The following is a 16,184-nucleotide window of genomic DNA, read 5'->3' as shown; positions in this document are numbered from 1 at the left end:
CTGACTAAAACATACCCTAGAGTTCATTTGAAAAAGGTGTATTTTTTTCTCCTTTAGTTTCAACCTGAGGGGCAGGCAGGATTCAGGTTTGCCATATATTCATAGGCTACATAGGTGCCCCCAGATAAGATGGGCAGGGAGATAACCATATTAGTCCTCTCCCGTGGCCATGTAACAGTTCACAGATGCTTCCCAGAAAGGAGCTTATATACGCCTAAAGCAAGAGTTTTCCAGTTGTCACCCTGGGGATTAACTCCAGATTTCCTGGTCTCAAAGTCAGCAGGGTTTATGATTCTGTAATCATAAAACTATATATTTACATAAGACTATATATTTACATACTTTGAAAGTATGTAAGTAGTGGTGCTGCCTGTGGATCTGGCTTACTCTATACCTAAAAGAACTAAAAAAAGAAGAAATGAAGGCTAAAGTTAGTAGAAGGGGGAAAATAATAAAGATCAGAGTGGAAATAGAGACTAGAAAGATAACAGTAAGGGTAGTGAAATGACGAGTTGGTTTTTTGAAAAGATAAGCAAAACTGATGAATCTTTAGGTAGGCTCGATGATTTAAAAAGACAGGGCTCGGGGCACCTGGGTGGCTCAGTGGGTTAAAGCCTCTGCCTTCGGCTCAGGTCATGCTCCCAGGGTCTTGGGATTGAGCGGCATCGGCTCTCTGCCCAGTGGGGAGCCTGCTTCCTCCTCTCTCTGCCTGCTTGTGATCTCTGTCTGTCAAATAAATAAATAAAATCTTAAAAAAAAAAAAAAAGCACAGGTCTCAAATAAATAAAATAAAAAATGAAAGAGAAGTTATAACTGATACTGTGGAAACACAAAAGATCCTAACAGACCACTACTAACAATTATATGCCAACAAACTGGACAATCTGGAAGAAATGGAAAAATTTCTAGAAACATATGATTTTCCAAGACTGACTCTTGAGGAAATAGAAAATGTGAATAAGCCAGTTGCTAGCAAGGAGACTGATTGAGTAGCCAGAAACCTCCCAACAAACAAGTCCAGGACCAGATGGCTTCACCGGTGAATTTCACCAAACATTTGAAGATGTAATACCTATCCTTCTCAGACAAGGATACCACGGAGAAGAATCCAGGCCAATAACCCTGATGAACACAGATGCAAGAATCTTCAACAAAATATTAGCAAACCAAATTCAACAGTTCATTAGAAGGATCATACACCATGATTAAGGTTGATTTATCTCAGGGATATAAGTATGGTCAACATCCAGAAATCAATCAGTATATTAACATTCGCAGGTAAGAATATGCTGTTGTATCTAAAATAGAAATGAGAGGTCAAGAGACTCCAAAGCAAAGGGTAGAGCAAGAACGCCTTTGTTCATAATGATGTACTATCATGGCGCCAGTCAGCCACAGGGAGAGTGACTTGGCTTCTGTGAAATAAATTCATGGCCCTGTGATCATCCCTACCATCTCTCACCGCTCCCCCACCAATTGTTTTAGCTTATGTTGGTACCCTTCTCTTGACATGTATTCTTTAATAAAATTTGCTAAAATTTTACCCACCAATTTGTTTTTCTTTAAAAAACTACTACCACTTGACATTTTATATACTTTACTATTAGTTTCCATCCACTAGAATGTGAACATTGGAACTTGATCTGTTTTGTTTACCAATGCATTCCTTGCACACATTATAGTGTGTGGAACATAGTAAGTATTGAATTAATGAATACTAAGCTTGGCAGAACTGAACTAAGAAAGATACTGATATTTACACTACTACATCTTTGATCTATAAATATAAAATATCCTGTAAGAGATGAAAAACTGTAATTCATGGGCAGGGGAGTGTCAATAATAAAGAATATGAAGGAAAAAGTTTTGTAAGTACCCACACTGCACTATAAAGATGGCATTTCAATTTTAGTTAAGGTGTTTTTAGCATATAATTGCACTTTCAGAAGTACTTTATGGAGAGTAGGGAAACTACCAAGATTTGAATGAAGATAAAAATAAAAGTTCAGACATAAAGTGTGGGATCTTGGTTTAAGTGGAAATGGAATCTTTTTGATGGTTTGTGGTTAGTGGGTTATATTATCACTTTTTGGAACCACTGGTCTCTAGAATTTAAGAAGTTGCTTCATTTTTCTCCCAGTAGTAGTTGGGAGGCCATTTGAAAAAGAAAAGAGAAAACTTAAGAAAAACATAAATTACAATTTTGAAATGCTACCATTAAAGCTTGTCTTTTTTTTTTTTTTTTTTTTCTTTAAGTAGATTCCATGTCCAGTGGGGAACCCAATGCAGGGCTTGAACTCACGACTCTGAAATCAAGGGTTAGACACTTATACTGAACCACCCAGGCGCCCTAAAGCTCACGTCTTAAACAGAAGGTAAGTGAGAATGAAAGATTTTTGTCACTATTAGAGAAAAACCAAATGTACAAAGTATATAGTTTATATTTAATGTCATTTTCAGTTAATCTTCAGTATTTCAGAAAATGTGCCTGCCACACTATTTTACACACTGTTTATAAAATCAGGGTTTACTGACTTAAAAATATATATATTTAAAAAATATTTGACCGACTAAATTGTTAATATTTTTCAAACTATTTATGAGTCATGAATATACAAACATTTTATCAGATTTCTAACAGGATTGCATATTCTAAATTAGGACTTCCATTAGCCATTTTTTTGTGGAATTATGTAATAAATCATTAAAATGAACATCTTATAGCTATTACTAATAATTATGTCAATAGCCTTTATACAGAACTATTTCAAACATTAGCTGAAAATCATGATTTTTCCCATCCTTTATACCAAGAACATCCATACATTTGCAACATTTACTCTATTTGATAAGTAAATGATTTTTCTATATTTTCTAAAAAATTATATTTTCTAAATTTGGAAAATATATTCCCTCATTCTAGTTAGGATCCCATTTATAATATTTATTCCACTACATTTATGGTTTTGTGACCATTTTGAAAGGTGGTATATCATTAAAAACAGATCTGTACTAAAGAAACTGGCTTTGATATGGCAAGTCCCAGTTTGTAAGACAGAGGTAGCCAAATACCGCTCTTGTGCAGAGGTGAGCCATTAGATGACTAAGAGTAGATTGTCTCTACTCTATACCAAGACGATAAAGAAGGTAGGAAGAGATCCATTATGGTAACAAATGGGATCTATTATATCAGAGGTTTTAAGGTATTTCAGAATTATAGGAATTAAAGGGCAATCTTTTTAAAGATGTATAAGTGGTTTAGTTTTAATAATATTTATTGATTTGTAATGTAAACAAAAATAAGAATATAGGTAACTCTTGAAATAAAAAAATAGACCACATAAAATGTGCATTTTAATACAAATCATTAGGATATATTTATACTATATATAAATCTACACGTTAGAAGATAGTACTGAATTTTTACTCTACAGAGTATCACTCTAGAATTCTCTTTAAAAAAAAAAATCACTGGGTGGAATTAGATGATGACTGTGAAATAGATTCTCCCATTACAATACTGCTTCTGTCATTTAGAGTTTTGACAACACTTGTAGCTGGAGACTGTAGCACTTTACGAGAAAGTCTCATTCTTCCGTCAGCTGGATCACGCCCAAAGTATTTCACCTGTATTAAAGAAGCCAATTTACCTTTACAGTTACATAGTACAATGATCAACATCCAAATTAGAAGATATTTACATTTATATGGTGCAAAAAAACCCAATGAGTAATGTTTTTACTTTCCTGAAAGCACAGCTTAGTACTAAGTAGAGATATATACTAATAAATATAATTTGGTTAAATAGCCCTTATAAGAAAAAGAAAAGAGACAGGCATTTAGTTGCTCTATTAAAATCTTCTGTTAGACTCCATTGTGCTTTCTTATTTTCTCTAGGTCAGGTCCCTATACTGGAAGAACAGTGAAAGCCATGGTGAATGATTCTAGACAAGGGCTTTCTGAGCCTAAGGGTACGATAAACTATACAGGATTATGGTTAGGTCATTCACACTATTCCCCAAAGGACTATCAAACTGGAGATTATTTGGCTTGACTTTAGACAACCCAAGTCGGGGGAAATGTGGCAGTTTTAAAGTCCCTTCTCATGCAAAAACACAACCTTATACAGATACTGGGTCTTAGTTCTTACTCTTCCCTAGACAGATTAGGAATAAACTAGAAGCCTTGGTTACTCAAGTCATGGGTAATAGGTATAGCTGGAACAAAATGTGGTATGGACAAGTAAAACAGAAACCAAACACCACCAGACTGGCAATGACTTCCTTTATACATTCATAAAAAACTATAAAAAGGTCAAACAACATGGCTTTCTTTAAACTCAAAAATTTCTAGCTATGAACCAGTTGAAGTCTCAACTTAAATATGTCATTCAAGGCCTTTAACAGAGTTACGTGTTCAGAGTTCTCCTGTCCTATCTGCACATCACTGCGTAGCTATTACTGGCCTCATGCATTTTTAAAAGTTCTAAAGTGGGGGGACTACTGTTCAAACTAAACTGCAAGCTCCCTAAGGGGAAGAATTACACTTAAATCCTTTGTTTAAAAAAAAACCTAAAGTTAAAAAAGCACAACACATAATACAAATCACAGATGTTGATTTGATTCTTTCAGCTTTTTGGAAAAAAAAAAAATTTGAAACTTGTAGTACAGTTTACAACTTTTAAGGCTGAAAAGTTGAATACAAGTACCTGAATTTCTTGGCCAACTTCTAATCCAAGGGCGGTGGGATGTTTAATCTGAAAGGGAACATGTTCATTTGTTAGTTGCTATGCATAATTTCTTAATATCCATAGCAGTACACATTTTTTAAAGTGGAAAGTTTTAGTGTTTTTCCTGATTATAAAATCTGTTGATTACAAAGGCTTAAAATACACATTAAAGTGAGAGCAAAAATCATCCAAAGCTCTCTACTTTTTAGATAACTACTGCTGATACTCTAACAAGTATCCCTTCAAATGTCTTAGTATGTACTCCATTTATAAAAATGGACCTTACTGAGCTTGCTGTTTTCTAATATGTTGATTTTTCATTCAATAATATGTTCAGGATATCCTTTTATATCAACAAATGAAACAGTAGAATGTTCAAACTGTATAATTTGTTTAACTGATCCTCTAAAGGTAGTCATTTAATTCGTTTTAAATTCCAGTATTTATTTTTTTTATTTTTTTTTTTTTTAAATATACTTTTTTTTTTTTAAAGATTTTATTTATTTATTTGACAGACAGAGATCACAAGTAGGCAGAGAGGCAGGCAGAGAGAGAGGGAAGCAGGCTCCCTGCTGAGCAGAGAGCCCGATGCGGGACTCGATCCCAGGACCCTGAGATCATAACCTGAGCTGAAGGCAGCGGCTTAACCCACTGAGCCACCCAGGCGCCCCTCCAGTATTTATTTTTTAAGACTTTATTTACTTGGGGAGGGGAGCAAGAAGGAGCATACGCAAGCGTGAGAGTGCTTGTAGGGCAGAGAGGAAGAAGCAGACTCACTGTGGTGCAGAGAGCCCAATGCAGGGCTCGGTCACAGACCTGAGATCATGACCAGAGCTAAAGGCAGATTCTAACTGACTGAGCCAACCAGGTGCCCCTTAAATTCCGGTATTGCAAATGTTAGTAATTACTGAATCTAGCTGTAAGGTATATAGATATTCAGTGCACTATTTTTTTCAACCTTTCTGTAGGTAACTACAGTGTTGTAACAATTAGGTAGTTACTCAAATTATCCTTTCAGAATAAAGTCCTAATGTTGAACTTCTAGGGCCAAAGGTACTCATACACATATATCAAACACTCTCCAAACAGTTGGTCTCAATTTACATTTCTACAACAGTATCTCAAGTGTATGAGAATGTCCATTGTTTTCTTCCATATTTTCACCCACATTGGGGATTTTCAACTATCTGAAAGTTGAAAAATGATAACTTAGTTTTATTTGCATTAAAAAAAACTGCTGTTGGGGCACCTGGGTGGCCCAGTGGGTTGGGCCTCTGCCTTCTGTTTGGGTCATGGTCTCAGGGTCCTGGGATCGAGCCCCGCATCAGGCTCTCTGCTCAGCAGGGGAGCCTGCTTCCCCCACTCTCTCTGTCTGCCTCTCTGCCTACTTGTGATCGGTCAAATAAATAAAATCTTAAAAAAAAAAAAAAACACCTGCTGTTGGGGTGCCTGGAAGACTTGGTGGGTTAAGCATCTAACTTTAGAATTCAGCTCAGGCCATGATGCCAGCATCATGAAATCAAACCCTGTGTTGGGCTCTGTTCTCAGTGTGGAATCTGCTAGAGATTCTCTCCCTTTCCATCTGTTCCAACCCCTGCTCACCCATGCTTTCTGTCTAAAATAAAAACAAGTAATATACAAATCTTTAATTTAAAAAAATTGCTGTTGGGGCGCCTGGGTGGCTCAGCGGGTTAAGCCTCTGCCTTCGGCCTAGGTCATGATCCCAGGGTCCTAGGATCGAGCCCCACATTGGGCTCTCTCCTTGGCGGGGAGCCTGCTTCTCCCTCTCTCTCTCTCTGCCTGCCTCTCTGCCTACTTGTGACCTCTCTGTCTCTCTCTGCCAAATAAACAAATAAAATCTTAAAAAAAAAAAAAAATTGCTGTTGAGGGGCGCCTGGGTGGCTCAGTGGGTTAAGCCTCTGCCTTCGGCTCAGGTCATGATCTCAGGGTCCTGGGATCGAGTCCCGCATCGGGCTCTCTGCTCAGCAGGGAGCCTGCTTCCTCCTCTCTCTCTCTCTCTCTCTGCCTCTCTGCCTACTTGTGATCTCTGTCTGTCAAATAAATAAATAAAATCTTTAAAAAAAAAAATTGCTGTTGATGTTGACCTTTCTTACTGATCCACATAAACCCTGTGCATATGAAGCCTCTCTCATTTGTTATATACATCTTTTTCCCCTGAGTTGGTACTTGCCTTTCACCTTTATTGTAATTTTGCCATGTATTTTAAAATGATATCAGGAGCCCCTGGGTGGCTCAGTTAAGCATCTGAATCTTGATTTCACCTCAGTTCATGATCTCAGGGTCGTAAGAAAGAGCCCTGTGTGGTGCTCTGCACTGAGCAGGGAAGTCTGAGATTCTCTCCCTCTGCCCCTCCCCTCACTCAAGCACTTGGGTTCTTTCTCTAAAATAAATCTTTCTAAAATAAATAAAACAGGAGATATTCTGCTTTATGAAAATCAGCTATTCCAGTACAATGTATTAAATAATCTCTGTTTCTTCAGACTAAAAATGCAACTTTTAGTATATATTATATTCCCATTTATATAACGATAATTTCTGGTCTCTATTTTCTGTTGCATAAATTATCTAATTCTAGGTCAGTAATACACTGTTTTATTCAGTATAGCTTTATATTTCAATATTTGGTAAACTAAACATTCCTATTAATCTCTGTACCTATAGTTTTCTTGAATAGTTTCATATTTTTAGTTTTATCTTACCATGCTTGGTTGGCCAAGAAAGTTGGGAAGACAGGGCCATAGCTAGGTATTATTAAAAAGTAACTGTTACATGTTAACTCTATGTGTTAACTCAAGAATGTTTCTATTCCATCATACAAGGACAAACATAAATATCTGTGTTAAATAGTGTAAAAACCTTCTGTCAGCAACACTGCTGTCATTTTCAGCTTTTATTTAGGCTAGTAAGTGGACAAAGTGCACAATTCTCAACAACCCAGGTAATTTCACTATGATGATTTTAAGGTGGTTTAAAATACATTGTTTTGTTTTTACCTTTCGTTGATCAAGTTGTGTGTTATGAAGTAGTACTGCAGTCATATTTGGATATAATTTAACCATCACTCCAGTGTCCCTGAAAAGGAAAGGAAATAAGCCTGATTAAAGCAGTATCTGAGTATCTACTCATAATCAAACTGATTACGTATTTATTGGAGAACAAAGTAAACACACACACAATTGTAAAAAGGATACCTAAAAGAGAAACTTATTTTTTTAACTGAACATACACCTTGGATTTACATTTTTTAGAAAATATTTTATTTATGGGGCACCTAGGTGGCTTAGTGGGTTAAAGCCTCTGCCTTCAGCTCAGGTCATGATCTCAGGGTCCTGGGATTGAGCCCTGCATCAGGCTCTCTACTCAGCGGGGAGCCTGCTTCCCTCCCTCTCTCTGCCTGCCTCTCTGCCTACTTGTGATCTCTGTCAAGAATAAATAAAATCTTTAAAGAAAAAAAATTTATTTGAGAGAGTGAGAGAGCATGACCAGGGTAAGGGAGAGGGAGAAGCAGACTCCCCTGAAGAGCAGTGAGCGTGACAAGGAGCTCAATCCCAGGTCATGACCTGAGCTGAAGGCAGATGGTCTGAGCCACCCAGCTCCTACACCCTGTTATTTAAATATTTGTAAATGAAAGGACAGAGAACAGATAAAGGAACATTGTGTAATGACAAGCTTTTACACTATATATTCTTCTATAATTCTCTATTTCCCCATTTTGAAATGACATTAATTATTTATTTTTTAAAAGATTTTATTTGAGAGAGAGTGAAAGAACATGAACGGGGAGGAGAGGGATAAACGACATTAAATATTTTAAAGTAGTGTAGATGAATCATCAACCTATTAAATAATGGTTTAAGGAAGGGGGCTGGATAAAATAAGGTATTTATTTCATTACAAAATCTGTCTTTTTTTCACTAGTCTACTAAAATAAGCTATCTCATTTCTCAGTTTTTCACCTATGATATTAAACAAATTATTCCATTGGCTTTTGTTATTCATTTCAAATAGCTCTGAACACTCAGGCTACATCTGATATATATATATGTATTTTTTTCCTTAAGAAGGGGATTTTTCAGGGGCGCCTGGGTGGCTCAGTCTATGAAGTGTGTGCCTTTGTCTCAAGTTATGATCCCAGGGTCCTCTGGGATTGAGCCCCGCATTGGGCTCCCTGTTCCTGGGGAGTCTGTTTCTCCCTCTCTTCCCTGCCTCTGCTTCCTCTCGCTACCTTTCTCTCTCTCAAATAAATAAATAAAATATTTTTTTAAAAAGGAGAGGGGATTTTCTCATCCCCCCAAAATCAATCTTTTTAGCTGATAAAAAATACTTTGAGGTTGAAATTGACATTTAAAGAAATGTTAATTAGGCATTAAGTAGTACTATCTTTAAAACAAACCAACATAACACTACTAGAAAAAAAAAAAAAAGGAACACTGCTAGGTCTATCTGGGCCTGTTTTACTGTTTATTGGGAAAATTTAAGTGGTGGGAAATTTGGTTCAAGGAAACAATTCACTTAGAAGAATCTATTAGTACAATTATAATCACAGAATCATGTTACTGAAAATCAACAAACTGGCATAGAAAATAAATTATACCTTAAAAATAATTTGTGGCAGGTAATTGACATAAAATCTAAATACCTAAGATTTTCAACATATATAATGCAAATATGAAGTTAACATGTGCTTATAATATAAATAATATAAATATAAATAATAATATAAATCTTACAAAAACCAGCATAGTGGGGGCACCTCGTGTCTCAGTGGGTTAAAGCCTCTGCCTTTGGCTCAAGTCTGATCCCAGGGTCCTAGCTCTCTGCTAGGTGGGGAGCCTGCTTCCCCCTACCTCTCTGCCTACTTGTGATCTGTCAGATAAATAAAATCTTAAAAAAACAAAGAAACAAACAAAAACCCCCAGCATAGTGTATTGGTTGATATTACCTGATTTCAGTTATTGTGGCGGTATACACTGCTCCAAATTCTAGTTGCTGCTCTTGCTGTAAGTGCAAAATAAGCCATAAGATGAATAAAAAGCAAAAAAATATAGAAAAAAGTAAGTATTATAAGATCTAAACTTACATCATCTTTGCAGATTTCAGTAATGAAGTCTCTTGCTTCATGCATAGCACTTGGTGTTGGTGCAAATACAGAAAATGTTTCTTCATCCACCTGACTAACAGTTACTCCTTTTAAAAAGATAATTTAACATATTAAAGTTAAATTGCTCACTTTAGTGAAGCCTAGTCTTACAAAGTAGATGTGAGAGCAGGGGACTGATGTATAAGTAGCTGGGCAGAGTTGTGTTATATTTACTCATTGCTTTAGGAATGAAGAGATTCATTCACCAACATATAACACATTGCACACCTGTTATGTATCTGACATTGTACTCTGGCCAGGGGAAACAACAGTCAGTCACTATCTCTGTGTTCTTGGAGCTCAAGAGTTTGGTAGGAGAAAGCACATTTAAGTTCTAATTTTTGAAGATTTGGTTTTGCTCTTTTAATTTTGAGTAGCTTCTATACTGTAACCTTTTCCTCACTTTTTCTTTCTCTTACTCTAGTGTCGTGAACAGATGGATGAGGGATGACATGTCAGTTTCTCAACCTAAAGCGCTGGCTAAGACAACTATGCTTCTCACCTTCCTTCAGTAACCTCAAAGCTGGTAAGTACTAGGTAACTCAAAGATTGTTTCTAGAAAAAACAAAGCATACTATTTCTACACATACTCTTCAAATAAAAGTCTAAATAAGACTAAGTGAAAAACAGCAGAATAGAAAATGACAGCAAAATCCTCTGAAGTGATAAACTAAAGATTTTTCTGAATGTTCAATTTTAAAATGTCACAAAGAAATCAATGAATTCTAGGTCACCCTTCTTGAATTTAGTTAAGAATGACTGCTGATTTATTAAGAGGCATACAGAAAACTTAAAGACATGACAGCATTATATTCTTTTCTCTTGTTCTCACATATCTCAAACATATTTTTTGAATATAATGGAGATGAAATGGCAACTTATGGGGCCTACCATTAAAACCCTCAAACTTGGGGCACCTGGGTGGCTCAGTTGGTTAAGTGTCTGACTTTTGATTTTGGCTCAGGTCATGATACAGGTTTGTGAGATCAAGCCCTCAAGTTGAGGTCCATGCTAAACATGGAGCCTGCTTCAGATTCTCTCTCCCCCTCCCACTTTTCCCCTTCCTCTCTAAAAAACATAAAAAAATAAAACTCCCAAACATCATACAACTCTTACCTGTTTCAGCCTGAAGCTTTTTTAAATGATATCCACCTGGTCCAACAAATTTTGCCCGTTTTGATAATGGAACCTGAATAGTTTCTAAAATGTAGTAAAGACAAACTGTAAATAATTCAAATACATATATGAACCTAAAACATCTTGATCAAATTTTTTTTTGCATATGCACATGTAAAACTATTTCATGGGAAATAGAAAAATAGTTACTTGACTCAAGTTTCTGTAAGTTCTAATGTCTAAAAATACCTCCCCAAATTTAAAATATTTATAGAAATATTTAAAAATATTTTTGTTTTGTGTATGGAGTTAAAGGAAATTTAAATATAATAATATACTTTCATATATTAATGTTTACCTTATGACAGAATAAATAATAACTTTAATACATTACCTACAACAGGTCCATTTTCTTTTCTAGATGCTCGAGGTTTTGAAATAGTTTTGTTCATAATCTGTAGTATCTCCTTCTTTGCCACTATAAGAGATAAAAACATAAAAACTATAATCACAGTTGACCCTTGAACAACTGAACGAACAAAATTCGTGTAAAACTTTTGATTCCCCAAAACTTAACTACTAATAGCCTAGTATTGACTGGAAGCCTTACTCGTGACATAAAACAGTTAAGTGACACATTTTTTATGTTTATCTATTATACTCGATATTCTTATAATAAAGTAAACTAGAGAAAAGAAAAGGTTAAGACAACCTTAAGACAACCATAAAGAGGGGTGCCTGGGTGACTCAGTGGGTTAAACCTCTGCCTTCAGCTCAGCTCATGATCACAGGGTCCTGGGATCAAGCCTTGCATCGGGCTGTCTGCTCAATGGGCTTCCCCCCCATCTCTCTTCCTGCCTCTCTGCCAGCTTTGCTCTCTCTGTCAAAAAAATAAATAAAATCTTAAAAAAAAAAAAAAAAAAGAAACCATAAGGAATAGAAAATATATTTACAGTACTGTATATTTATTGAAAAATATTTGCATAGCCATGGGATAGGGGGCTGGCTCTGGGATGGCATAGTTCCACAGCCTGGTGGCTTAGGCTCAGCAGTGGCAACCCCTGGGTGGCCTGCGGGCTGCAACAGTTGCATGGAAGCATAGTAATGCTGCTTCATCTGCATGGACATGTACCACTGACCCATGGCCATACACTCATACCTGTGGCCACATGTGAGTGTGCTGGTCTCCAGGAAGCTTCAGGGCCAAGGTGCAATAGTGGGGAATGAGTCCCCTCCCAACCCCACAGGCACAGAGGACTTAGTGCAGGACTTCCTAAACATGCCTAATCCCTCTGGGCATGTTTCTCCACTTCAGTCCAGTCTGCTGGCCAGCCCTGGATGCTTGATGGGACCACCTTCTCAGCACACTGGGTAATCTGCAGCCCTGCCCAGTCATGGCCCCCCCCCATCCGCAGGAGCTGCTAATTGCCTCAGCAGGACTCAGAGGATACTCAGTGTAGCAGACATGACCTCTGTGTCAGCTGCCTTCAGTTCATCTGGTGGAATGGGCAATAGAAAATAAATGCTTTCTGCTGTAAATAAATGCTTTTGTTGCCAACTTTTTAAAAAAAAAAAGCCCACAGAAACAAAACACAATCCACGTATAAGTGTACCCGTGCAGTTTGAGCACACATTGTTTAGAGGTGAACTATATATAAAAAAATGTGATAAGATATAGCAGTAGTATTAGTTTTTATGGAGTAAAATCCAAATTCTTTAACTGAGTAATCAAAGCTCTTCATATCCTAATTACCTTTACAATTCTACTTATAGCCCTCTTTCTCCATAAATCTTATCTTAGGGAGTCACTTATAAAAATGGAATTTTCTCTGGTCTCTCATAAATGTTTGAAATTTCATTTCCAAAACAGTACTTTATAAAAAGCCCATTTTTAATATGTCTAATGGGAATTATAGTTGTCATGAATAAATGAAAAATGATGGAAAGAGAATCAGGCACACTAGCTTACCTGAGGCTTGTTGAATGGCCTCCATAACAATTTTTATTGGTATTCCAGGTAATTTAATATCTGCCTGATGTGGAAAAGTAAAAAAATTATATAAATACTGATTCATGACATTATTTAAATATTATAAAAGTGAAACAAAATAGGTTTAAAATACCTGTAATGCGGTTATTCCCTTATTGGTGCCGGCTATTTTGAAATCCATGTCACCATTGTAATCTTCAATTCCCTGAAGGAATTTAAGAAATGATATAGTTTTAAACAAAAACAAAATTCATCCAGGCAGAATAGAGGAATTTTAAAAAACATCTAGCGAAGTAAACCATGTCCTCTAAGACTAAAAACAAAGAAGTATCTTCTACGGTAACTATTGCTTCTAATTTGTGGCTTTTTAAGTTAGAACTGTTTAATCAGAAGATTACTTTAAGTTCATGTTGTCCCCCCATAAATGCACAGGGATTCATTTATGATCACCCTAAAGTGAGCCGTTATGGATATTTATACTGCTTTATGTATATTTTAACTCACATCCTATAAAATCCAAGGCTAATAAGCAGAGGAGGAAAGTAAGATAAGTAATACCAAGTAATGTTATTCTTCTAAGCATCCAACGCTTATAAAATATGTGTCATCTTCACCACTGAATATTTGAAAACATGGATATACTTGCCAGAATATCTGTCAGCAAACGATAATCTTCTATTTCACCCTTCTCAGGATTGTTTTTGGTGACCAATCCTATTGCCACACCTGCGACAGCAGATGAAATTGGAACTCCTATAATTGAGAAGAAGAGCTTGTATGTAATGTGTACATCAACCTAACACACATATTTATCATTCTGTTGATATTTAATATGTGAGTGGTGTTTTAAATTTGACGTCATCAGAACCAAGTTGGAAAGGTCATGTATCTACCTCATTTCTTCTTAAGCATATGAAAAAAGCCCCTTAAAACAAATAAACAGGTAATCACTTTTCTCACAAATATCTCTATAAAAATAGCACACTTAACTCTTAATAGAATCTATTTGTCTTTTTACTTTTGGTATGTTTATCTTCTTTTTTTGGAAATGTAACCATGTTATTGGTAAATTCCTCCAGCCTAAACCCCTCATCTCACTGCTCCATGAAAGCCATCAGTAGGTTTTTTTGTGTGTGTGTATCCTCCCAGAAAATTTGTGCCCAAATATGAATCAAAGTGTAATCTTTTGTTCTCTTTACTTATGGAAGCATAGTGAATGTGCCCACTATTCTGCACCTTGCCTTTTTTCACTTAATAACATACCTTGGATAATGACACATAATGCCACACAAAGTTCTACCTTATTCTTTTGAATGGCTGCTCAGTACTCCCTGAATGGATTTATAAGCCACATAATAGAAGTAGGATTACTGCGTCAAAAGGTATATGGGTTTACATTTTTATAAATCTGTCAAACTGCCTTCCAGAGTGCAGCATTTTATATTTCTACCAGCTGTATTTGAGGGTGCCTGCTATTTTATTTTCTTAATTCCTGTCAGATCTTTTGACCTTTGTTATATAAAGGGCAAAAGTGGTAGCTTATTGTTTTTAATTTGATTTTTTTATGAGTGAAACCAAACTTTTAAAAATGTTTATAAACTGTTTATTTAATTAGTTTATTTATTTAGGCTCCACACCCAGCTATGGAGCCCAATGCAGGGCTTGAACTCACAACACTGAGATCAAGACCCATGATGAGATCAAGAGTTGGATGCTTAACCAACTGAGCTACCCAGGCACCCCTTATATTTCTTTTTCTCTGAATTGCCTGTTCATGGCTTTCAACCATTTTCCTACTTGTTTGTTAGTCTTTTTTTCTTAATGATTTATAAAAGCTCTTTCAACATGAACAGTACATCTTTGTTAAATATAAATGTAGACTATTAAAGGAAATATATTATTTTCCTAGTCAGTTGACTTTGTTTATTGTGATTTATTTTCCTGTATAGAATTTTAAAGTTGTACGTTATCATGGTTCCTGGATTTTGCTTAGAAAGGTTTTTCCTAAGATTTGATAAAATTTTCCATGTTTCTTTCTTTCTTTTCTTTCTTCCTTTCTTTTTTTTTTTACAAAACATTTAAGGTTTTATCACTTGGAATTTAACTATTAAAAAGGATTGTGCCAAGGGATATCATTTCATATTCTCTAAGCAATCTCACTTATGCTCTTGTTTTTAACCATAACCTATAATGTTGATGACCTAAAAAATCTCTCTCTCCTATCTATTTCTCTTTGCTACTAAGCTCTAGAGCTATACAGCCAATATGGCTATTGGACATTTCCAGTTAAATGTTCCCAAAGCATGTTATATGTATGTACATATATATAAAATATAAGCATACCCAATAAATCCTTTTTGTCTTGTCTTTCTTATCTTGGTTGAATGCAACTAAGATACTTGTCCAGAATCAACACTTTTTTCCTCATTTCCTAATATGAAGTCCACAAAGATCTAATAGTTTGTCCTTTAAATTTCTGTAGAAAGTTGTCCTTTCCTACTGAAACATCCATTGTTACTCCTTTAGTCTAAGTTTCCTTTATTTCTTGCTCTGACAACATTCTCCTTGTCTAGTATCCCCTGTTTTAGTCTCTCCCCCGTTTCCATTCTCTCCCACTTCATCCTCTAGGTCTATCACCTAAGCTGGGAAAAACTACCAAAAAGAAAATAAATCAGATTCAAATCACACCATTCCTCTACATAAAATTCTCCTGAGTTCCCCACTATTTGCTTTCAGTAAATTTTATACATGTTCTATGGTCAAAAACATTTGGGAATAGTGCATATCCTGTTCCTAGAGATTCAGAATTCACAATAGCATGTTAAAGCTTATTTAACTCATATTAAATAAACCTGCTTAACCCTGCTTAATGTAGTTTAGAACAGAATGACTTTTTTTTCATGGTATATAATAATCAACATCCAGCAGGAACACTAGTCATAGATTACTGAGTTGTGAAATACTAGCTTTAAGTTCAAAATTCTTAACATAACAATGACTTTTAAAAGGTGGTCCCAATTTATTACTTAATTTTTAAAAATACATTTTAGAAACATACTATACGGCTTCATAACTTCGCCCATTATGTTTCTTTCACATGAAATATGGGTCCTCCTCCTAATGAGAGATCAACTACTCAGCCTTTAGAACCAGATGAAATGTAACTGTCTTTATGAAGCCAAGTACCT

General features: G+C 35.8%; 1 protein-coding gene and 1 long non-coding RNA gene across 7 annotated transcripts in view; one reads left to right on the top strand and one right to left on the bottom strand.

Moving 5' to 3' along the window:
- LOC309870964 overlaps nt 1-16,184 on the top strand; it is a 56,939-nt gene that overhangs the window by 5,470 nt on the left and 35,285 nt on the right. For 3 of the 5 annotated variants that reach the window (XR_014314893.1, XR_014314894.1, XR_014314895.1), the window contains exons 2-5: nt 2,260-2,375; nt 3,898-3,971; nt 10,315-10,416; nt 13,690-13,939. This is a non-coding gene — a long non-coding RNA (uncharacterized lncRNA). Of the gene's footprint in view, nt 1-2,259; nt 2,376-3,897; nt 3,972-10,314; nt 10,417-13,689; nt 15,348-16,184 lie in introns of those variants that run through there. The other 2 variants (XR_014314897.1, XR_014314896.1) reach the window with 2 other exon arrangements.
- PNPT1 (polyribonucleotide nucleotidyltransferase 1) overlaps nt 2,424-16,184 on the bottom strand; it is a 47,370-nt gene continuing 33,609 nt past the window's right edge. For both annotated transcript variants that reach the window (XM_082743579.1, XM_082743580.1), the window contains exons 19-28: nt 13,643-13,749; nt 13,130-13,201; nt 12,976-13,039; nt 11,401-11,484; nt 11,007-11,090; nt 9,831-9,937; nt 9,693-9,748; nt 7,744-7,822; nt 4,709-4,756; nt 2,424-3,627 (exon numbers count right to left, since the gene is read on the bottom strand). In XM_082743579.1, coding sequence (XP_082599705.1) covers nt 3,469-3,627; nt 4,709-4,756; nt 7,744-7,822; nt 9,693-9,748; nt 9,831-9,937; nt 11,007-11,090; nt 11,401-11,484; nt 12,976-13,039; nt 13,130-13,201; nt 13,643-13,749 — 860 coding nt within the window. In that variant the 3' untranslated portion in view covers nt 2,424-3,468. The remainder of the gene's footprint in view (nt 3,628-4,708; nt 4,757-7,743; nt 7,823-9,692; nt 9,749-9,830; nt 9,938-11,006; nt 11,091-11,400; nt 11,485-12,975; nt 13,040-13,129; nt 13,202-13,642; nt 13,750-16,184) is intronic.

The sequence above is a fragment of the Mustela nivalis genome (genome assembly GCF_964662115.1).
Source record: "Mustela nivalis genome assembly, chromosome: 8".
Classification (NCBI taxonomy): domain Eukaryota; kingdom Metazoa; phylum Chordata; class Mammalia; order Carnivora; family Mustelidae; genus Mustela; species Mustela nivalis.
Note: the sequence above shows the minus strand (reverse complement) of the source record. Positions and strands in the feature narration are given on the sequence as shown.